The sequence below is a fragment of the Arachis hypogaea genome, chromosome 3 (assembly GCF_003086295.3).
Source record: "Arachis hypogaea cultivar Tifrunner chromosome 3, arahy.Tifrunner.gnm2.J5K5, whole genome shotgun sequence".
Classification (NCBI taxonomy): Eukaryota; Viridiplantae; Streptophyta; class Magnoliopsida; order Fabales; family Fabaceae; genus Arachis; species Arachis hypogaea.
The window spans coordinates 135,382,270-135,406,925 of record NC_092038.1 but is presented as its reverse complement, the minus strand read 5'-3'; the positions used below and the strand labels follow the sequence as shown (position 1 = coordinate 135,406,925).

At 27.9% G+C, this 24,656-nt stretch overlaps 1 protein-coding gene across 3 annotated transcripts; it reads right to left on the bottom strand.

Annotated features, from left to right (window-relative positions):
• Positions 1 to 2,213: 2,213 nt before the first annotated feature.
• Positions 2,214 to 5,996, bottom strand: LOC112734102 (agamous-like MADS-box protein AGL30). 3 transcript variants are annotated; one of them, XM_025783308.3, is made up of 12 exons: positions 5,734 to 5,996; positions 5,400 to 5,585; positions 5,038 to 5,097; positions 4,901 to 4,919; positions 4,711 to 4,775; positions 4,607 to 4,622; positions 4,455 to 4,516; positions 4,269 to 4,365; positions 4,140 to 4,187; positions 3,915 to 4,039; positions 3,047 to 3,458; positions 2,214 to 2,817 (listed from the first exon to the last, which is right to left on the bottom strand). In XM_025783308.3, exons 2-12 carry the CDS (start codon positions 5,582 to 5,584, stop codon positions 2,806 to 2,808), a joined length of 1,101 nt encoding a protein of 366 aa, XP_025639093.1. In that variant the 5' UTR covers position 5,585; positions 5,734 to 5,996; the 3' UTR covers positions 2,214 to 2,805. The 3 variants fall into 3 exon arrangements, with proteins under 3 accessions (XP_025639093.1, XP_025639091.1, XP_025639092.1); XM_025783306.3 differs by lacking the exon at positions 2,214 to 2,817 and having other exon boundaries at positions 2,887 to 3,458; XM_025783307.3 differs by lacking the exon at positions 2,214 to 2,817 and having other exon boundaries at positions 2,887 to 3,458; positions 5,844 to 5,984.
• Between the last annotated feature and the right edge of the window lie 18,660 nt (positions 5,997 to 24,656).

Below are 24,656 nucleotides of genomic sequence, written 5' to 3'. Positions count from 1 at the left end.
CTCCTTTGTATTTTATTTCTTATTGCCCATATATCCATTTACCTATTTTTAAAAGAAAAGAAGGATAATATTTTTTTAAAAAGAATTAGAAGACAAAAAGGAAAGTAGTAATAATTGTTCTCTTCGGCTGAGTAAAGCAAATCAAGACTTCTCAAGATGGGTAAAGATTTGATTCCTAAGGGCCTAATAACATGGGCCACACATGAAGTTGAAATATAAACAATCTTTGTGCTCATGTTTCGGATCTGTATGTGACCAAGGAAATACAGTTTGAGACAGCATCACAAAAATGGGGCCTACATTATTATTACGATAGGTTTTCAATTAGCAAGAGTGATAGTTTTAGTTGCCAATGAATTATAAGCTCAAATGACATAGTCTTTTCATACTCAATTAAGAGGTTGCGGGTTTGAGTCTCTTATTTTTGGTAAAAAATAAAAAAAAAGTGATAGTTTTAGTTAATGCATATGTCATGTAAAATAAATTTGAGCAATTTTCATATAGAAATAGGTCATCACATCATAGGATACTCAATAGTCAATAGCAAGAAGAGCACAAAAATATTAATATTTATTAGTAGTTTGCTTGACCCCTCAAATTTTAGAAATTTATTTTACCGATTAAAATAATGATAGCCATTGAAATTTGAACTAGGGTTCCGGGAGCAGATGTCCCCTGTCCCCATGTGCACTTTACTTAACTGTGCACTTCATTAGGAGAATTAACTGTTAAGTAACACTATTTTTATAAATCTAGTTGCGGATCCATGAAGAAAACTAGAAAAGCAGATGTTAAGACATCGGATGCACATGTTAACGCCCATAACATAAGCCTCTTTTTCTTTGGCGGTCCCTTTTCTCGTGGTTTCTTAGACCAAGTTGGGCCTTTTTTCCCCCAGTATTCGCATCGACAAATTGAAAAGCCCCAATCGGCCAATCTTTTTCCTTGATTTCATTCTACAAAAATCATCCTTATTCTTTATCCCTTGCCTTTATTGGGTTCGGTAAACTCAGTTGTAACTTGAATTTGAATTCCCTATTCTTGTACAACCTGGTCTCTATACACATGTATGAGAAATCGGAAATGCTATGAAGTTTAACATTTACTTTTTCTTAAGAAAATGCTGACCTTCACTCATATTTGCTCTTCGTTCTAAAGGAGTAGAGGTTAACATTATATATATATATACATATTTGTCTAATTGCATCCATCTTTTTGGATGAACATTCACACTAAAATGTAATTATTTTTACTATTGTAGCATTATGTAATTGAATACATATATAAAACTATTTTATATTGATGGTGCATCAAAATTAAATTATATATATAATGCAAGCTAAATTGATAGAAAAATATGGTCAAGCTTGACTTACGGGTAGCTTCTTTCTTTCCTCATTTTAGTCATTTATAAATTTATAAATTTATATTGAAGTTGTGCAGTGCTACCAGCTTACCACACATGACTAATGATTTCATGTGAATTTGTTTAACAAAAATTATTTGATTAAAGTTTACATATTCGATTTACGGATTTTGACAGGGTTCATACAACTTTAATCAAAACGTCAATAAATAGGCTGAATTTCTATAATTAACTTAAAGCAAGCCACATTGAACACGTACGTTGAAGCGTAGAATATATTAAAGATGTTATTGTGCAAGTATTGACTTAAATGCCTTTTTCATGTTTGGTTTATTAATAATGAAGAATTTGACTCTTCTGAACTGCATTAGTTGGTGAAGTGAGAAAGTTATGGGTTACTGATCTTTGAATTATTAAGCGAATCTTACTAACAATGGAAAATCAATTCTCTCATGGCATTTATTTGTTTTTTCTTTCATTTTACCAACTTGTATACTAAAAAAAAAAAAAGTCAAATCCAATTATAACAAAAAAAAAAAAAAAAAAACAAATCGACACGTATTGTTGACAACTTATCAATTTCATACTTGTGTGGGGATTAAAACTCTTAAATCAAGACACAAATTTCTAACAAATGGACGAAAAGTCTGTTGGGAACTTTTTTGTACAAGAAAGTTTATTCATTCACAACCTTCTTTTCAAACTTAACACACTATTAGCTCATGAGTGATTTGAACTCTAATATATTTGAGTTCATAATCAAAACATTAGATTTTTCGTATGTTGTGTTATGTTTCCAAATTCAGTTAGGTCCATTGCAGGTGACCCTCTATATATGTAAGGATAATTATTAAGCAAACTGAACAATGACATATTTACAAGAAGCAAATACATGATGAGTTTTGGGCAAAAATGCATATCCAGAAGACTGAATTACTAGTTTTTGCTATATGTGATCTTATATATACAAGTATTGACTGTATGAGGGAGAAGAAATGTGATTCTTTAGGCCATAGGTAACCTTCACACCTAAGAGACAAGGTGGAAGCAACAACACCAATAGAACCTACTATTGGTAATTATTAAAAAGATCTAGTGTAACATTCTTCTGCCTCAGCATTAACTCAACACAATTAGGCTGTGTTTGATCGTTGAAACAAGACACAGAAACAGAAACCAAGAGATATAAAAAATGTTCTGCCCTGTCTTGTCTTAATTATCAAACATTGCCTAAGTGAGTAAATGACATCAAGCTAGGCTTACCTGCTGTTAGGAAGCTAAGCCACATTTTAAAAATTGGTTTGTTGTTTCTTATATATGTCTGCATATAAAAAACACATCTGTTGTGGAAAAATCTTTGAGGATGCTAAGGTTATCAAGGGTGACTGATAATTCTTTAGCAAATTCATTACAAGGCAGATGGCAAAATCCATGATGAATCAGTTTGGTTGCTGCACTCAAACAAAAGTAGAAGTTTATAAGGATAGTGAACTTGAAGCTAAACGGCAAAGTTGGAAGTATAAGACATCAAAAAAGAGGTATAAATTAAAAGGATAATCACAACTGTTGTATCAATATAGGTAACAAAAGATATGGATGCTTGTTCTGCAATTAGAAGAAAAAAGAAAAGAAGAATAGTGTTGGCTATGTTGAACCAAAGTTGACTTGAGGTAAACTTGCCTGGGCATACAAATGCTCATCAAACATAGTAACAGCACAAGGCCCTGAAGTGGAAGCCCAACCATGGTGGTGGTGGTGATTGGAGTCATAAGCATTCCTTGGGGCTTCAAAGTTTCCATTGTTGACATGATGATGAAAACTTAAATTATGGTTTTCTTGTGGCTGATTATGATGATGATTCATCTCTGGAGCTGCTTGGAACTTGAAATCATTCAGCAAATTGAAATTGTATGATGGCATGTATGGAAACTGATGTCCATTATTCAATGGGAGTCTCAATGGAGCAGTAGTGCTGCTCAAATCACTTAGGACACCATTTTCTTGCCCTGAGTTTGAAATATCTGTTTTACTACTTGATCCAATGTAACTTGCATAACTCCCAAATGATGAGCTTGCAGATCCCTCTACATCTCTGATAATTAAACCAATATCATAAGTATTTTTACAAAACAACACAACCAAAGTATATCTGCAATTCAATCTTGTGAGTTTAAATATATTTTGAGTTCTATGATGCATTGTTAGTGTAGGCATGTTTTGCAGACATCCAATTATGTATGTATTTGACTGGATAATCATTTAAAACGTGTTATACTGTTAGCACATCAAAACTAAACTCTTAAATTTATCTAAGCTCTGCAAGTTTAGGTGAATTCTTGAGAAGGATAACCTTCACTATGTTAATAAGACATCAGCATCCACTGCTATGTGTCATTCTTTATGAGATCATATGCTTAAGAAAACAGACTTTATGATATAGTAATACATGCCTAATATCCTTGAAAAATTGGTTAATTAAACACATTATGCTGTCAAAGAATAATTATTGATGCACTCAATATGTTTTATTTTGGAAAAACTAACTCACTTGTGGAGAAGCAAGCTAGAGTCATCAGGTAAAACTAGATTTGGGCTGTCACCATTACCAATCCATGGTAGAGGTTGGAGATGCTGCTCAGTACCCATTCTAAACGGAATATGCATTTCATTGAACTGAAAGAATGAAAAATGAATGAAAAATGTTACACCAATATATATGTATTATGTCTAACCGTGGAAATATTAATTAATTACCACATGAACAATTATTTACCTGGTTATTGCATTGCAGTGACACAAGCTGTTGGTTTTTAATATGTTCCTGCAACATTAAGCAAAGATTTTAGACTAAGATAAACTAAGAGGATAAATGATTAATTCAGTTGTTTCATTAGATGCACACCTTACGGTTTCGAATTTGATTGATTGAATCTCTCAATGAATTTTCCATCTGTTCAAGTTGTTCCACATTATTGATTTTTTCAAATTCCTTCCACTGACTGCAGAGTCAACACAAACTAAATTAGATGTAGCTATAATAACACATATATGTTGGACAAACGTTTGTTTCTATAGAAATTAGATGCACCTTAATCTCTTCTGTGTTTCAGAAATTTGAGTCTGTAATAGCCTAGCTTGATTACTTAGGTCCTGCAAAAAGTGAGTTAGTACTGACAGATAAAACAATGACAAAAATAAATATATATTGAACATAGTAATTGACATAGTTTGGTTGTGTACCTCAATAGTTTGACTACTGCAATAACAAATAAACAAATATTTCAGTGTTTCAGCTTATAATTAATGGATTAAAAGGTTAAATCTAAGCACTAAGCACAACATACCTTGTACCCAAAAATTCTTGTATATTTACATCATGATCTAACTTCTTAAATGTCTTTTTCAGTGCCTGAACTCTCAAATTGACACAATTCACTATGAGAATCTTAGTAATGCAACAATCAATGCTTCTGAAAAGAAGAGAGAGGGGGAAGGGGGAGGAGAATGGAAATTGGGTCATAAGAATTGACCTACCTCAAGACTCTCCAACTTCCTGTTGCAATTCATAGGAAACTATTTTGTTAAATTGTGTAGTATAATTTAACATAAAATAAACAACAATCAAGTCTTCGTATAATAATTTTTTCAATATGAATGGAAGCCTTATGCACCTTTTTGCTCTTTCTTGTGGAGTTAGTTGAGAAAACTTTGCAATAACCTCCTCAAAGTTACTACATGCAACAAAAGGGAGTGAATGATGATTAATTAGCCAAATGATAATATAATTTTTGAATAAAATATACTTTTAAGACAATAAGAAATGTCTAACGAAGGGTTGCCTATATGAGCATTGGTCCATATCATTATATGCCTCTTTCCAAGGTAGTAGATGATATTGTTTTGCATGTATAATGCTTAAACATCTATAGACTACATAATTGTGACAAATCATGAAGGGTTTTAGATGCTTCTGTGAATAAGTATGATATAATAGATGATGATGTAGAAAGAGAATTGAAGGTAGGTAAGGTACCTTCGCCTGCCTCTACACAAAGAAGGTTTTCCAGTTGGTGAGAACATGAGAAGTATAATATCAATATCACAAAGAATAGATAACTCTGTAGCCTTTTTGATAATTCCATTCTTCCTTTTAGCATATGTTGCTTGACGCCCATTCATGTTCTCCAGCTTCTTTATCTTCAGCTTTACCCTACCCATCCTACACCATTTTACATCTTTGTAACAATCTCAATCAATTATATAACACAATTCATAAACAAAAATGGTCTGCATTGAAATTAATCTACGCACAAGAAATCATCAACGGTCCTAGCTAGAAGAAAACAAGAAGAGAAAGTGAAGATTACCTAAACGATGCAATGAAAGTAACGTTGCAGAATGCGAGCGAGGAAAGGCAATGGGAATGGAAATGGGAGATTGAAACTTGAAAGAGAGAGAAGGAAATGAGAGAGCTTACAAATAGGTTTTACATAACACACGATGGAATGACCGATTAAACGGTCATTGAGGTGTGCGATAGAATCGGCAACTCAAACAGCGTTACAGATTTCATTTCATTCCCTTTACAACAATCAATATTAACATATATGAGTTTTGCCCTCTCAACCTCATCCTTTAATTTCCAACACCGTACTAATACCATATCTGCATCTTGTTTTTTCGTTACCAACCATACTAACCTTTAACATAACTCATCGTTTAATTATCATTAAATATATAATTTTTTTATTAATATATCTATCAACTTTTTTAATAATTTATAGCATTGTTTATATCCAATGATGCACGTACATTGACACGCACATGGGACACATTCACATATGAAATTTAAAATTTTATAAGATACAATATAAAATATAAAGTGTTTTTTAAATAAATCGTAATGATATTTTGATATTTTATTGATATTAAAATATAAATTAACTTTTTAATTATTTTAAATATCTTATTTTAATTATATAAAATATTTAAAATATTTTTTATGTTAATAAATATAAGAAAAAGTATAGGTAGATAATGAAAATACTAAACAATGTGAATAATAGATATATGAGATGTTCAATTTACTATGTGTGCAGATAGTTATCCTAATATTAAGATTTAGTGGGTAATTTGGGAGTGTATTGTGTTTTTACTTTATTGGGCTAATTTTATAGTCCATTGTTCATATTATTCACAAAAGTCATTGTCTACCTAACAAAGTCCAAATAATAATATATTATTCTAAATTTATTTCAAAAATATATATATCAAGGTTGGACACGTGATGGTATTTAAATGTGTCTAAGCGTGTTCGAAGAAAATTTTTTTACTTTTTATTAAGACACAATTAGACACATCAAATATGCATGTCGAAAGAATACCAAAAAATATTGTGTATAAAATGTGTTCGATATATAGATATAACAATTCACCAAAGTGTCCGTACTTCATAGTTTATATGTGAAATAATACACGATGTAAAATTACTTAAAATTACAAGTTTTTAAATTTGTAGTCTTTTTATTAGAAAAAAAAATACGAGTAAAATATCAAAATCACCAATATAGTTACTACAATCTTCATTATATATAACTAGCGGCTCAACAGGTACGATTCTATTGTTTTTAAGAAATTAATTTTATTTTTTTGTTAATATATTATTTACCCTTCAAATTTATTAGATAAGTATTTTTTATTTTAATATTGACGTGACCTTATTTATATAATATTTTATTAAAATTAAAATTATTATAAAAAAATTTAAAATATTAAATTATAAAAACTCACAATAAAGAGATTTATATATTATCAAAAAAATATATAATTTAAAAAATAATGATAATAACATTATCTTGATTCAAAAAGAGTATATATAAATCAAAATACATATTAGTTATTTACAAAAGATAATTTTTATATAAATATCATGGATATTCATATTTGTCTTCATCTTTTTTAAGTGGTATGTCAAAATATGGATCTAAATATGAAAAAGCATTCATTTTTTTATAAATGCTGAAAAATATAAGTAATGAGAATGCTTATTTTTTTTTTGTTTTTAAATATCAAACTATAAGAATAATTAATAAGCAAAATAGGAGAGTATAAAAATTATTCATAATTCATCATACATTTCCTTATCGATAACTTCTCGATTTTTGAAAAACTGTCAGATTTATTGACCATATAAATAACTATATAAACGCTTCAAGATTATTAGTTAAAAATTATGTGTAACAAAATCAAAATAAAAATTTAAAAATATTATTTACAAATTAACTATTTATAAAGGTTATTAAGTTTAATTATTTATTTTTAATTGTAGTTAATTTGAGGTCGAGATAAAAATTTATATTCAAAATACTCTTTATCTTCATACATAATTTCAATTGTTAAAAAATATTTTATTTTCTTTTAATTTTATATTTAATTTTTTAAATTTTCTTTAATTTCATTAATTTTTTAAAATTATTAATTTATATTTTTATTATATCCTCTTACTATATTAAACACTATTCTTTCTCTTACTATTATTCTCTAAACACATACTTGTCATTGTCTCATCGCCATTATTATATTTTCTTGTTCTCCTTTCTCATTTTTTCCTTCTCCTTCCACCTTCTTGTTACCCGGTCGTAATTAATTATCACCAAGTATTATTATCGCAACTTTTAATCTTGTCTATCACTTTGATTTATAATCATCTATTCTGTTAACTTTTATGAGTTGTTGAAGTTTCGCTAAAAGAAGTAAGACATAAAGCATTTAAAATTTTTACCTAAATTATCAAATTAACTTTTAGAATGTATAAATTTATAAATTTAAATTAAATAAGATATTAAACAAATTTATTATGTTGTTATTATGTGTAACAAAATCAAAATTAAAATTTAGAAATATTTTTTACAAATTAACTATTTATAAACGTTATTAAGTTTAGTTATTTATTTTTAATAGTATCTAATTTGAAGTTGAGATAAAAATTTATATTTAAAACACTATTTATCTTCGTGCATAATTCTAATTGATAAAAAATATTTTAATTTTTTTATTTTATATTTAATCTTTTAAATTATCTTTAATTTTGTTATTTTTTAAAATTATTAATTTATATTTTTATTATATCCCCTTACTATATCAAACAATATTCTTTCTCCTACTATTATTCTCTATACACATGCTTGTTATTGTCTCATCGCTATTATTATATTACCTTGTTTTCATTTCTCTTTTTTTTTCTTCTCCTTCCACCTTCTCTTAACCCGACCGTAATTAATTATCACCAAGTATTATTATCGCAACTTTTAATCTTGTCTATCACTTTGATTTATAACCATCTATTCTGTTAACTTTTATGAGTTGTTGAAGTTTTGTTAAAAGAAGTAAGCATTTAATTATTTTTTTCAAATTATCAAAATTTGATGTAGTAATCCCAAAAAACAATCTCAAAATATATTATTTTTAACTAAAATAATAAAAAATAATACTAATTGTATGTTTTTTAATTAATAATTAAAAAATTAAGTCGTAATTTAATATAGTACCTTAGGACAAAAGGCAACCATTACTATTCATGTTTGACTGCTACTATCTAAGTTTCACATTTATTTTATTGTGCACATTAATTAAAGTGTATTTTATTATTTTATTTTACATGTTTTGAAATAATGCTACTGTATTATAAGGATGAAATTAATTTTTATAATATAATGCGAATCTTTTTATTATGTTGCTTGTCATTTGAATACTATCCATTTAAAATAGTTACTTAAAGTGAAACACTATGTAAAGAGAGATAGAAATTTTTTAGATTTATGGTTTTAGTGTGCTTCTTATTAATCCTCATATAATATACTCAAATTTAATAGTTTTGATGGTGGTGAATTTTTATAATTAGTTAAAAAATTTTAACTTTTTCTTTCTCTCTATCTCTCTACGATTTTGAACAAACTCAATTTTATTATTAAATAATTTTTTAAGTTCATAATATTTTTAACTTTTTATATAATAATTAGACTTAATAAATTACTAAAATTCAAACCTATATTCTCTTGAACTACTTTTTCATCATATAATTCGAATCGTTTAAACGAAAGATCGTTAGGCCTTAAAATTTTTAAAGTAAAAGAACAATACAATAAAATAAATTTAAAAAACCTAATAAAATAAAATAGTTACAAAATAGAATATATAATAATAATAATAATAATAATAGTAATAATAATAATAATAATAATAATAATAATAATAATAATAATAATAATAATAAATTAAAACTTACATGGCTCATGAGATAGAAAAATAAAGAGAAGAAAATAATCATAACATAGTTCTTATCTTACCACATTTAAATTTTATATGTCAATCTAATAATTAATAAAAAATAATATTATCAAATTTAAAATAGATTAAAAATAAAAAAGAGATTAATAAAATCAATTAACAAAATTCTTATCTTAAGTCGCCAGATTATTTGAAAAATTAATTAACAAAGTTCTTATATTGCTATATTTATTGTCTTATCTGTCGAACTAATAATCAATAAAAAATAATATTATCCAATGTAAAATAGATTACAAATAAAAAAAATTAACAAAATATGTGTGAGAATTTTTCATTCTACCATTAGTAGGTGTAGGTTTTTTTATCTTTTATATGTTAATTATGTGACAAATGAATAATATTAAATTAATTAATTTTCTTGCAATACAATTTAGGAAATTAATAAATGTCAAACTTACTACTCTATATAATTAAATATCAAATCCAATACTTATATAGTTTAGAAAATTAACATATTAATGTTTTTAAGGAATCCTTGATAGGTACGAACTTTCTTGCGTCCTATGTACATGTCAATCAAATAACTTAGCCAATATGCAAAACAAATAATATTGTGGTAGATAAAATTAATAATTTAATTTAGTTTCAAAGTAAATATTTATGTATTCAAATTTCGAATATAATACTCTACATAATCAATATTTTAGAAAATAACAAAAATTATTGCAAAGAAATTTAAAAAAATAACAAAATATTTATAAAATTTTTATTCAATCAATGATAGTCAAAGACATTAAAAAACATAAAAACATATATCAAATAAAAAGAAACCGTTTTCTTTCTACATTAAATTGATAAGACTAAAAAAATTATTTCTTTTTACATTAAATTGATAAAAACAAAAGGTGATATAGTACTATTTTCATATGTCAAAAATTGGGAATAAATTAAAAAAGCAGAGAAATGACTGAAAATATAGATTAGATAATAAATAAACTAAAGAGAATAAGAGATATAAGTGAATGTTGCGCGTAAAAGTAGTAACTGCTGCAAACTGAAGGAAATTTGCAACTGCAGTGGATGATGAAGGCAATGAAAGAGGATGGAGGCGAGTGTTGAAGAAAGGAGAATAACAGAACAGCAAGACAAATATAGAAAAGTAAAAACCAAATTGCAGTGAGTGGAGGCAATAGAAGATGTGTTATTATAGTTATAGAAGTAACAAAACTGTTTTTATTTTAGTGGGAAGTTATTGGATTTTTCAAAACAAATTTTATGTCTATTTTGTCCTTATAATTTGCTTTATGAAATAGTTTATTGTAGGATTAATTCTCTGTATTGACATTATATATTGTTATAGATAAATAATTGTAAACTTTTATGGTTACATATATAAGGCAGAATTCGAACCCCAATATTTATTTAAGCAGTCAAGTAACTAGAAATAACTCAACCAACCAAATTGGTTATAGCATTCTCACTTATGATAAGATTATATGAAATTTTTATAAGCAGTATAGTATATTTTTTGTTTTTGAAATTTGTAAAAAAATTTAAAAATACTCCTAAATTTTATTTTTATTTTAATTTTATCCCAAAAATTTTAAATTGTATCAAATATATCAATGAGAGTTAATTTTTCAAAAAATTTAAGACTAATTTAATGAAAATTTTATAGAAACAATCTTCAATACAAACAAATTAGATATAGTTATCATGTATTATTATTTGATTGGTCCTAAATTTTTAAAAAATTTAGTTAATATATTTAATACAAATAAAAAATTTAAGAATTAAAATAAAAAAAATTATTGATAAATTTTAAAGACAAAAAATTATATTTTATCCTCCTTATAAGAGATCACTTATTCTTTTGTTTTTGGTAAAAGAGATTACTTATTCATGTCCTCAACAATCATAGTTAGCAGAACCGGATCGGACCGGTCTGACCGAACCGTTTGAAAGGCAAATTATCCAAAATGTAAAATATAGGGTTCGAACCCCTGTCTACTGAAAGATCAAAACCTCTCTTTACCGCTGAACTGTGTTGATTTTCATTAATATATATGCAAATTATAATATATATAGATATCTTTCATCAAATAGTTTACTTTTATTTATTTTATTTTAATTTTAGTTATAAACTCACTCATTCTTAAATTAATTATATTTTTATTTAACAATAATTATAAACTCACTTATTTTTTCTTTTCATAATTATATAATATATTAATATTATTTTTAATGAATACATATAGCAATTTTTTATTTTACTTATATTCAATTAATTTTAATTTTAAAGTCACTCATTTTTAAATCAATTATATTTTATTTAACTATAAATTTTATTAATATATATATATATATTAAAAAGATAAAAAAATTATTAACCATAATTTATTTTTTCTTTTTATGATTATATGATATCTATTAATATTATCTTTTCAATAAATAATTGTAGCATATAATAATAGGTAAAGACTCACATGCAGTTATCTTCATATGAAGTTAATAATTGAAAATCGTTAGATGATATTTAGTTAAACTTGTCAAATCATCTAACTGTTTTTAAATATCAACTTCACATGAAAATTAACTGTATGTAAGTTTTTATTTATAATAATATAATAATACAATAAATATAAATTAATTAATAAAGTATTAAAATTTGAAAATAATTATTATTTTTATAAAAAAAATAAAAGTACTTATAATTAAAAAAAATAATTAAATTTTACATAATTACTTAATTATACCGGGTTAACCGGTTCGACCAATAACCCACCGGTTGAACCAGTAATTCAGTGATCCAGTGACCTCACCGGTTCGATCACCGGTTCGGTTCTGACAACTATGTCAACAATTATACTTTTCTTTTCTTTTTTTTTCCTGGCCTTTTATTCGGTTATACTTTTTCTTCGCTCCTTTGCTTTTGGATCATCTTCCCTCCTTTTTTATAGGCCCGTGATTAGGCCCATTAGGATAATAATCTGCTGTTGCTTCTCACTTTCAGCAACAATTGACCCAAAAACACTCAACAGCGTTACAGCAGACAACCCATTAATTGTACATTGTAAAACATTGGAAATAAATCATACGAACAACTCTAAAAAGCAAGATCTTACCAAACAACTTCTCGACCCAACAAACATAATGTAGTGTTTTTCTGAATTGAGTTTTAATGGACTCCATGTATTGGTCCAAAACAAAGCATGGTATTCACCCTTAATACCAAAATAAATAAATGTACACCAAAAATAAATAAATAAATAAATTACCAGCCAAATTGAAAATTGTTTTCTCAATATTCTTCATAATATGGAAGGGGAGCCTCGGAGCAGCGGATGAGTTGTCTCCACGTGACCTCAAGGTCACGGGTTCAAGCCGTGGAAACAGCCACTGATATAATTATCAGGTTAGGCTGCGTACATTACAACCTTGGTTGCGGCCCTTTCCCGGACCCTGCGTTAAACGCGGGACGCTTGTGCACCGGGTTGCCCTTTAATATTCTTCATAATATGCACCTAATAATAATAATAATAATAATAATAATAATAAGAAGGAGAAGAATATGTTGGGTGTGGTACGGTGACAGAAGGAGCTTGAACCGTTGGGTCTGCTGTTTCTTTTGAACAGCACATTAGGGGTCTACGCACGTGGACTAGTACGATTCACTTGTTCTAGTTATTGTCTCAGCCTCTCAGGACTCTGGAGAACAGGAGAAGAATAAAGGGGAAGATATAGAGAGAGAGAGAGAGAGTGCAGTTTCTTTATGTTTTATCTTTCAAAGAAGAATATATAAATATGATATAATAAATATATAAACAAATTAAAACGTATATATTCAATTTGAATCTAGAAAAATAAAAAGAAAAAAATTTTATCGGTTGAAAATTTTAACTATGAGAGTTTTTGTCAAATCGAATTAGTCTATATAATTTTTTTAATAATGAATATAAACAACTAATCATATGAAATAAATATAAAATAGTAAAAATATAAAAATTTAACTATGTTCAACCTAGACAATAAACTTTTCTTTCCTTATAAAATTACATTATGAAAACAACATAATCCATATTGTGAGAAAATCGAAACGAATTTAGGTTTATGGTGATCAAACTATGGCTATATACAATTGGTAAAAATTAAAAAAAAAAAAGGATTATTTGTCAAAGTTGTTCAAAGTTTAATAAAATAGTTAAAGAATTTGAATATGCACGATGGCTTTGACTATGAATGCAAGATGTTATATTACAATATATATAGTTAATGACTTAGGTATATTCAAACTAGAGAATTGTTATAACTGCAACTCGTGTTCATATACATGCATGATGATTAGTGGCTTGATTAGTGGCTATTGAGTTACAAAATGAACATCTTCTATACTATCTAGAATAACCATCTGAGTACTAGGGATAATAAATATTTTCCCAAAAGACCTTCCGTATCTAGAACTCTAATACCATGTCATGATACTACTCATCCCAAAAGTTTCAGCTGATGGAAAAATGTAACACTAATGGTTATATCTCTAATATTCCCTAAACCTCCATTGTACACATTGTACAAATATTCCATTAGCTCCTCGTACTTTTCCTTAAATTAGAAGTTTGTGTGAATTCAACTTGTATATTTAACTTGTAGGTTCACATAAATATGTGGTGGCAACTTTCACATTAGTTGCTTATATAAAAACTAAGAGTTTGGTGATTTACATGTATAACTCCACAATGTAGTTAAGCAAGCTTTAGAATTAAATTTTGTATATTTCAACTTTTGTATTTTCTTTTTGTACTGTGGAGAGTATTTGTACTTGTTTAAGAATATATATCATTTGGTTTAGTACGATATGATAGGTATTTTAATTTTGGTGTATTTAATACTTAGGTTAATTTGAATGCTTGATTTTTTTTTATATCTCATTAGAGATTATGATTTAGGTGAAATTATAATCACCTGTTGTATATCTTTATCATAATTTATAACAAAATATTTTATCTTTGTCTATGTCGTCCATAGTCATTAATTTGATTTTCTTCAAAAATACCATAACAGTTATGTGAGTCTTTGTGAGGTCTTCTGATGTAATTAACCTCCATGGTCATGTATGTAAGCATTCATGAGCTCTTTCAACCTCTCCTTTGACTCACTCCGACATAATCTGCCTCATCTGATGCAACAATCACCACCACTTCCACCTTCCAACGCCGCATCACTATTATTCAAACAAGAAACCGTCCTCCATGAATTGTCTTTCTCAATGATTGTTGGAGCCATATATAATAAAGACTGGAAAATAGAATTTGCCTACATGAATAATAACACACAAAGGTTAGGTAAAAATTGATAATAAAATGAACATGTTTTTATTATGTCTAATTATATGTTAACTATTATAATTTTTGAAAGATTAATATTTTAATTCAAAATATGAAAGAACATTGGAGGAATATAACAGGTACCCTCTATTTTATAGAATAACAAATTGGTGACTAATTTTTAGAAGGGTTTCATTACACATTCAAGCGTCATTATCAACAAAGTCCAACTAAATTAGTTTAAACCTAATAAATTCATTTATGCAACGTATACATGAATTACACATTTCTTTTTCTTTATATTTTTTTTTAGTGTTTTTTCTTTATCGTTACTTTTTTGTTATTGTTGTTGTTTGCTGTATTTTTTCGTTTCTTTTCCGATCCTTCTCCTTTTCTTTCTGGTTATTACAATATTTTTATTTTCTCTTCTTTATTTGGTTTTTTATTCTATTTTTCTTATTTTTATTTTCATTAAGAAGGTAAAACAAAAAGAAAAAGATAAAAAAATGATGATATGAAGAAGCAGAGGAGAAGGATGAATAGTTTTAAATTGAGCAGGATTTATCCAAAAAAGTAACATCGAAAATTTTTAATTATGACAGATGAAATTTTTTAATTTTGACATTGAAATTTCTTAATCGTGACCCAGGATCTTATTAAGATGGTGAAATAAGAAAAATGATGAGAATGTGAAAGAAGAAGACGAGGAAGGAGAGTTTTGAATTGTGCAAAATTTATTAGAAATAACATTGAAAAATTTTAATTATGACACATAAAGTCTCTTAATTTTGACACCGAAATTTCTTAACCATAACACAAGTTCTTGTTAAAAAGGTGAAACAAGAAGAATTATGAGAATGTGAAATAAGAAAAAAAGAATATGATAATGAAAAAGAAGAGAAAGAGGAATGAAAATTTTGAATTTTGTAAAATTTATTAGTAAAATAACACTGAAATTTGTTAACTGTGATACACGAAGTTTTTTTAATTTTGATACTGAAATTTTTTAATCGTCACAAATAAAATTTCTTAACCAATTTTTTTTTATTATTGACTTAATTGAGTAATATTGAATTCATATATAAGAGGTCTAACTATTTTTGTATCATTTATAATATTGTATTTTTGTTATTCTAAAACAAATTTAAATATATTTTGTTAGTTGAGTGAGTTAAAATTTTGAATCTGTAGTTCTTTAAAGATTTTTTGTGTTATTTATCAAAAACTTTGATGTTATTTTTAACAGGTACGGTTTTTTGTGTCATTAATCAAAATTTTTTGTTGTCACTTTTATTATCCTTAAATTAATTATATGATACTGAACTAAAAGAAGAAAAAGATGATAATATTGATAATAGTGATAATGATAATAAAATAATAGGAGGAGGAAAAAAAAAGAGACAATGATAAAAGATATGGTAATAATAACAATAATTATGAGATGATAATGAAAATAGAGATCGAAAAAAACAAAAAACAAAAACAATAACAATAATATAATTGCACTAATATAAATTTGACTTTATTAAATTTAGTTAAAATAAAAATACTTAATTATCTAGAAATGCATTTCTGTTTTTAAAATGGTGAAAACTCAGGTGCAGTCGACTTCATGTGAAATTAATAACCGAAAACTGTTAGATTATTTAACTGATTTGATTAAATTTTCATCTAACGACTCTCAACTATCAACTTAACCTGAGGTCGACTGCACTTGAGTTTCCACCTTTTAGAATACATGTGATGAAATGATTGATAATAAACTTCACTTAACTTTTGTATTAAATACAACAATTGACACGTCAACATACTATATCCACTAAATAATAATAATGACTACTTAATAAGTCACTACTAAGTACTAACTACATAACTATGCGAATACACTAGTTTACTTTATCCACACTCTTAACCTTTTTCAAATTCATTAAATCATTCGTAACTCTATATTTATGCATTGTATGTTTTCGTAATTAAATTATTACAAGATTTAATTGAAAATATGAAGCTGCACAGATAAATCCTAGTATTGCATGTTGTAGTTAAAGCTGAAATGGGAAAAAAAAAAAAGAAGATTAATTTTGTGAAAAATAATAAAAGGAAGGAATGATTGAAAAATATGAGATAATAAAAGAAAGAGAACAATTAGGGAACCAAAAGCATATCAGTCAAAAATCAGCCAAAATATGTTTGGGTTCCATAAAAAATTGGGTTTTGGTTTGTGATCCGTGATCTCATAAGCGATTTTCAAACATATTATTCAAAAAGTGATTTTAATTAAACGATTTTGTTTACTTTTTTGCTGGTCAGATTTTGGTTCCATATACTTTTCCTAGAAGAAATGTGATAGAAAATGAAAGGAGGTGTGTCCTTTGTGTGTTGGTGTGTGTGTGGTCATCCCATGCAGTTACATAACTTCTCAGCACTTACAATGACTGTATAGAAAACACACAATGCAAGTCCCTGATGATCAGATACACAATATGGCATTTGCTATGCTTGTTATGTATCTTTTTCTTTCTTTTGATGTTTCATGCATTTTGGTACACAGTACCACTATTGAGTCAGAGAGAAACGACAGTGTGAGACAGAGAAAGAGTCCAAATTTGTGTAAAAAGCATATTTAAGCATCAAACAACCCTTTCACTGTGCCTCTCAAAACAACCATTTCTTACGACTTGTTCACATCCATCCATGGGAAACTGAGACCAACCATATATTGGAATTGGAATTCAATCTCCAACAATGAGGTCATCTACTTTTTTGCTTCTTTTCTGTCCACCTTCTTTTATTTTATTTTTCTTTTCTTTCTTTTATATATCATTCAGTAGTAATTAATGTATGTGTTACTGCCGGTTAGGCTGTGTTATGAGTTATGACACTCTAAAACACCCTGTCTTTATGCTTTACTATTAGAGGATTCTCAAGATATGTCTAAAAAGTATCGCTTAATTTCTTTAAAAATAAAATAAATAAAAATTTAAAATTAAATAATATGCACTGTAGAATTGACAAAAGTATTGTTATATCTAACTATATGTGGCATCATAACCTTTTTATATTTCATCCCTTTTTTGGGATAAATACAATTATTCACGAAAAGTCAGTAACATACACCAATAAGTGTATACGTAATTATGAAACCTAGTAAAGGAATAGAATATTCTAATTTCTGGTTTGCCAAAATATTTTTTTTTTGTTTTTAATATTTGTTATTTTAAATATTTTATAAAAAATTAATTATTAACATAAAAAATATTATTTTATTATTTTGGCTCTCTCATCACACATGATGATACACTCACACACTGCAATCTCAGCTCTAGATTTTCATATTCTGGCTGCCCCATGTTTGAATTGACCATTTGGGTTTATAAATTGTCCTTTCTGTGTGATCCATAATCCACATGCATGTGCAATACTTCTTATGGGAAGTTATTATATAACTTAAAAAATTGTAATATGTATGTAAGGTTATTGAACGGGTTAGTCCAGCCCATTTAAGTCTGATCCGTTAAGTCTGTGGGTTAAATGGGCTGGACTATTTAAGTTTATTTTATTCATGAACCATAAGTTTTTAGTTCGTATTGTTTATAATCAGTCTGATGGGTTAAACGGGTCAGTTTATTTATTTTTTTAAAACATATTTTGGTAAAAAAATATCACTTTTAAGTCAAAAATCTTAAACAAACAATATTTTTTAGTTAATGGGTCCGATTTTTGAGTCAAATCAGAAGAAATGCCGGCTAAAAGTGCTACTTTTTTGAAAAAAATGTAAAAAAAAAAACTTTATACGAGCCACCCGTTTAGCTCGCGAGCTAGTCCGTTTAATCCGTCATTTTTTTGAGTTAATCGGGTTCAACCCGTTTAGCCTGAAAATTAAACGAGCTTAATTTTAAAAGCAAAGTTCGCTCATTTAAATAGGTAAACGGACTGATCCGATAAATTTGACCCATTTTAACGGTTTTTTTTTTTTTTTATGACTCATTTTAACTGTTCTAATCCTTAGTCAAAGATTTGTATCGCAATATATTATCACATTAATTTTTGAAAGTTTAACTTTATGTTATTATTTTTTTTTACATTAGTTAGCAAAACCAAAAGCTAGCTATCATAAATGAAAAAGTTAGTTATCCAACATCAAATATAAAATAATCTTATAAAAATTATATTATAAAGACTAGTTTTAGTGATGAAGAATTAAAGATCTTATATAAGGTCGTCTAATTTACCTTAGATATAAGTAATATTAGTCATGTTAAATGAATTTCTAAAAATTTCTTCACGTTATTATATTTTGATGTCATATAAATATATATTTTTTATAGACCTATTTAATTTTAAACAATTTTCAAAAATAATAAAAAAGAGACAAGGATATGGAATTAACCTTCATAATTTCCCCTTTGAATTGCTGCATTTCCGAGACTGTTGCCTCATCACAGTAAATATTCCTGCAGCTTTATGTAAGAAGTTAGATTGGTAGCACCATTTATATTTTGTTCTTAGAATACTATATATTGTCACTATTCCTAAATGCAAACAACTCTTTGTGGTTAATGCATTTGGTCCACAGAGCTGACTAGACCATGTTGAACAAAATGATTTCTACTGTCCAAAATGAAATCTCTTCTCTTTATTTGCAATAAATAATTTCTTTATAGTCTATATACGCATTTACACTCTTCTGTATGTGCCTGTCCTCACCCATGATTATTAAGATGTGAAAATTTTATTTTATTTTTTGCTTTTTACTCCCTCGTCACATTCATTTCCCAATCTTCCCCCTCCAAAATTGATCCCAATGGAAAATAATTAAAGAAAGAGAATGTTTTTTTTTCACCGGTTATTTTCTACTTAGATGAAATGATGTAAGAGTGATGTAAAGAAAATAATTTAAAAAATTCACCACCCGTGGCATGGCCTAAGGGCATGGTTTATTAGCTGTTACATTATCCCTACCTATGCTCTAGTCTTTATAGCCTTGAAGTACATACAGTCCAACAAGTTTGACTCTTTTAAGTTCTAAACACTGTGACTCTAGGGTGTTCGTGGTGTAATTTTTTTTAACTGTTTTTTAAATTTGAATACTCTACATCTTCCTATATATTTGTGTAAGTTGTACGGTTCTTTTACCGTTTTACATGGCTAAAGCAGGAGTAATAGACACAGGCTTTCATATTTAAGACTCTCCTGTCCAGTGCAGTTAGCCAGTTACCTTGCAAAGTGCAAAGAATCAATCTTTTCTCTGAATTCTGTAGTCTATACTTGCACGATATTTGAGCATATTTTGCCCAAGGCTTATTAGTAGCATAATATGCTTTATATTTAAAAGAACTTCAACTTAATGACACAAAAATAAATAAATAAAAGAGAGAAATAAAAGAAATTCAAAGACCACTTGTGGTGTTTTGGGAAGTGTATGTTTCCCCCAAGTTCTCGGATCTGAATCAATAATCAATCCGATCAAAATGTTAAATTACTATGTAATTGATTTAATTGATGGATCATGAATTGAATAGTTTAAATTATAATTAATAAATATAATTTTAAAAATATAATTTAATTTCGTATGTGTTATATATTAAAAGAAATCACACCTGACAAAAAGTAGTTTGGCTTAGTGATTGCAAGTTTTTTTTTTACACTAAAAATTTAAAACAATTAAGCAAAAAAGAAAAATAAAGTCCTAAGGGATTAAGGAGTCGCAGGACTATTCTTCTGAATACTCATCTCAAATTCCTTTTAAGACATTGAAAATTCTACATACTGCGAATGTTAGTGTCTGCTACTGTATTTATATCTCGCATGATTAAGTAAAAATTAATACGTCATTTCTAAGTCATGATATCTGACTTTAAGCACCAAAAAATTTACACATCCAACATTAATTATCATGAAAATTGTTAAGAAGAGTGCTAGGAAGACAGCGAATTTTGTGATTTGTAGTCATCAATTAACCATCATCAGTGTTTTTAATGGTGTGTGATTACTCACTTTTCTTTTGATGGTTAAGTGCTGGCCAGATTATAATAAAAGTACTGACCCCTAGAATTTCTCAATTGTTAAATGAGGTGCTTATTTTTATTAAATTTTCCAAATTCGTGCGTCAATGATTAATTGTGTACACACTCCACATTGATTCTTACCCGATTTTTCGATTTAATCAATTTTCAAACTCAAACGACTAGAATATAAAATCAATTGGATAGAAGTCTGGATCGTTAATTTTTTAGTCGAATTGACTAATTCGGTTCGGGTTTATAACATTGGTTTCAACATGATCCTCATTAGGGATGTCAACGAGGTAGGGAGATGCCTCCCTACTTCTCATCCCCACTCTTAGATTTGCTCCCCGTCCCCATTTCCGTTCCCTGCCGTGGGGGAATATTGCTCTCCATCCCTATTTTTCACGGGGCTTCATTCCCCGCAGGGACCCCATTTCTCATCTATCTGATAGTTCTAACTAATTATTAATTTTCATATGAATAGAGTTGCAAGTATCCATCCTATACAAAACAGTAAGATTTTATACAAAAAGTCTAAACGACAAGATGGTAACTTCTTTTGAAATGACCCAGTGCGGGGACATAATGGCAAGCCAAAGGACAGAGTAGTAGACGAGGTAGGAGATGCGACAACAAAGGAAAAAATGGACACGAAGACAGAGTTACGGAACGAAACGCCGCAAATAGAAAGCACGACGCGGTGAGGGTGATGGCACGCACGGTGAGGTGCGACGATGCGGTGAGAAGGGAGAGTGGCGAGGGAGTGGCTGTAGAGAGGTTGGATGGAATATAGAGTATGGACAGCGTTAGGGATCTCTGAAGTGAAGAAGGGTTATGCAAATGATGATTAGGAGTTTTGAGTTTCTATATATATATATGTTTTAGGTTTTGGAGATTAGCGGGGATAGGGTGGGGATCCCCGCTCGGGTCTCTACGCCTGTCTCGAGAGAATTTTGTCCTCCGTCCCCATTTCCGCGAAAAAAATTTTCCACTATTAAATCTCCATTCAAAGCAATCTCCACAGAAATCCTCGCATCTCGGAGAATTTTGCCATCCTTAATCCTCATAAAGAATTTTTTAGCTAGCATTTCATACTCAACTATAATTGTTGTATAAATTATACATGCTCACAAAACCATAGGCATTTCATCCATAAATCTAGTAATTAGTAATAAACTATGTGTGAGAATGTGTGTTAACATTATTATTTAACGAAGATTAATGAAGAAACTTAATTATTAATTGTCATCTCTATACTTGTTTATGAGAGCTAGAATTGAACATTATTTAAGTATTCAGATTTTAAAAATAAATAAATCAACAATAATTTTCTTTAATTAGACTTTTTTTTTTATAACAAAGTTCAGGTAAACCAAAACTCTATTAGAGAAGTTTCGAGTTTAATTATTATGTAAGCCAGAGAAGATGAGATGCATCTTCACTATCAGTTTCTATATTTAGATCCAAGGGAGGAGAACTCGTCGGCTATTCAAGATAAAAAAAATGTTAATCCTTTTAAATGCGGATCATTTCAATTTTTAAAATTTCACTTTCAATTATCAATTAGTAGATACTACTTAATCTCAAACAACATAATCCTAATACCAATTGCTGAAATAATAAGTAGCAGTAGCTGAACCAATAAGTTAATAGGAGTTAGTTAGTTCGTTATCAATCTGTTAGTTAGTTGAACTGCTTAATAATTAGCAAGTTAGTTAACAATATGTACGCATTTATCTCTCTCTATATATATATATATGAAAAAAGTTCAGAAATAAGTAGAATTTATTATTTTTGACAAATATTTTTAACTATCAGTCTAATTTCTTTAGTCTAACAATCTAATAATATATTTTTAACTCATATTTTAAATATTATTAATTAATTATTAGTCAAAAATAATAAATTTTAATAGTCTTCTAACATTATCATATATATATTTCTCTCACTCTCTTCATTTTTTTTCTCTCAACCAGAGCCAAATCAGTATATTTTTTTAATGGTTCAGTGAATGTGAATTTAGAACTACTAGAAGGAAGTGGTTAAGAGATGTGTTTTTCATTAAAAAAAAAATTACGGATTCAACATTTCATAATGAATTTTCAGATGATGAATTTAAAAGTAAGAAATGCTTCAAGAACTTCAACAAACTACTTAAAAAAAATTAAAACAAAATCATTAGAATGAAATGTTAATAAATTAAACCTTAGTTTATAATATGGACACACAATTGTGTGCTTCCTCAGTCAAGACGAACTTAACTGACTTCATAAACCCTCGATATCTAACTCATTTATAGTTAATAATATAAAATTCATTATAGACAAGTGTGTAATAATAACTACACTAATTTGGGATCTAAATTAAAGAAATGTACAATTTAGTATTTAGTTCAATGATCAATATCTTACATGCCGTAAAAATTTATGATTTGATTTTTTTCATTAAAATGATGTCTAAAAATAATTGTTATATATTCTGATCCTTAATAATTTAGAGTGATTGGAGAAAAGAAATTGAAGTACTTGGAAGGGAACAGCCCCAACAGAATCTTATGGATCAACCGTACCATCAATATTGTGGGCCCATTGCCCCAAGGTTCTGATTTTCATTTATGCCCTTCTGGCTTCCATCTGGCCCTTTTAGTTGACACCGTCTTCTTTCTTTCTTGGTTGGGTCATGCATTTCCACAAAGCATGTTTCTCAATTTGTGTTTTTGTATGTTCACTCCAACACACACTCACTCAAAACCCACATCAATATCTCACACCACTCCCTGTACTTTTGTGTTGTGTTCCCTATTCTACTACTAATATATGCCCTACTTCCATGCATTATTCCTTCTCTACAAGCAACGCTCACTATCAAAATCTCCATTCTCTCTCTTCATACATGTTATTATGTTTACACAAATTCAAGACATGTTCCCAATTTTGCCACCTACTAGCCTCTCAAGGTCAACAAATATTTGGTTTTCTTGGCTTCGAAAATTAATTAACTAGATATGTATGCATTTGATGTGATAAGTAGTAGTAGTAGTAGCTGTAGTTGCATAGTCACCCCCACACACCACAAACCACAGTAATCTATCTTTGTATGTAGTACAAAAAGTCTGGTCATCATTAATTATTAGTTTGGTCATTGCCTATGTATATATGTAAGAAAATTTTGTAACTTCATTTAATTCATTAAATTGGAACAATTAATGGAAATTTTCATTGTAAACATTTATTCTTCACGCATGACGTGCTAATAGTAACTAGACTTAACAACTTTAACAAACCAGGACTAACTACAACAAAATGAATAATAATAATGCTATTGTATAATAATAGATAATTATATTAAGTGTATATTAAAATCAATTTATTAGTATAAAATATATATTAAAAATATAAATTAAATTATACGTATATTTATATATAAATATATAGTGACTGATTTTAGTGTGTAGATAGTATTTCTAAATAACGAATTTGCCATCCATTCAAGAATTTTGGTAGTTGCTGAGTGTTTTTTTTTTAATTTTTTCCAAAGGAAATAATAATTGTACCTGTCCAAGGGGGTTTATCTGGGGTGAATAAAAATGCTGTATTATTGTCCTGATGATGTGAATAATTGAATACACAGGATCAGCATAACTAACAAACTGAACTTTGTTATCTATTTATT

Bases quoted from the DNA above. Each gene is read 5' to 3' on its own strand.
- LOC112734102 (XM_025783306.3), bottom strand. From the start codon at position 5,584: ATGGGTAGGGTAAAGCTGAAGATAAAGAAGCTGGAGAACATGAATGGG. The intron at 4,040-4,139 runs GTAAATAATTGT...TCATTCTTTCAG, and splicing joins CACTGCAATGCAATAACCAG to TTCAATGAAATGCATATTCC. The intron at 3,459-3,914 runs GTGAGTTAGTTT...TTTAATTATCAG, and splicing joins TCTAGCTTGCTTCTCCACAA to AGATGTAGAGGGATCTGCAA.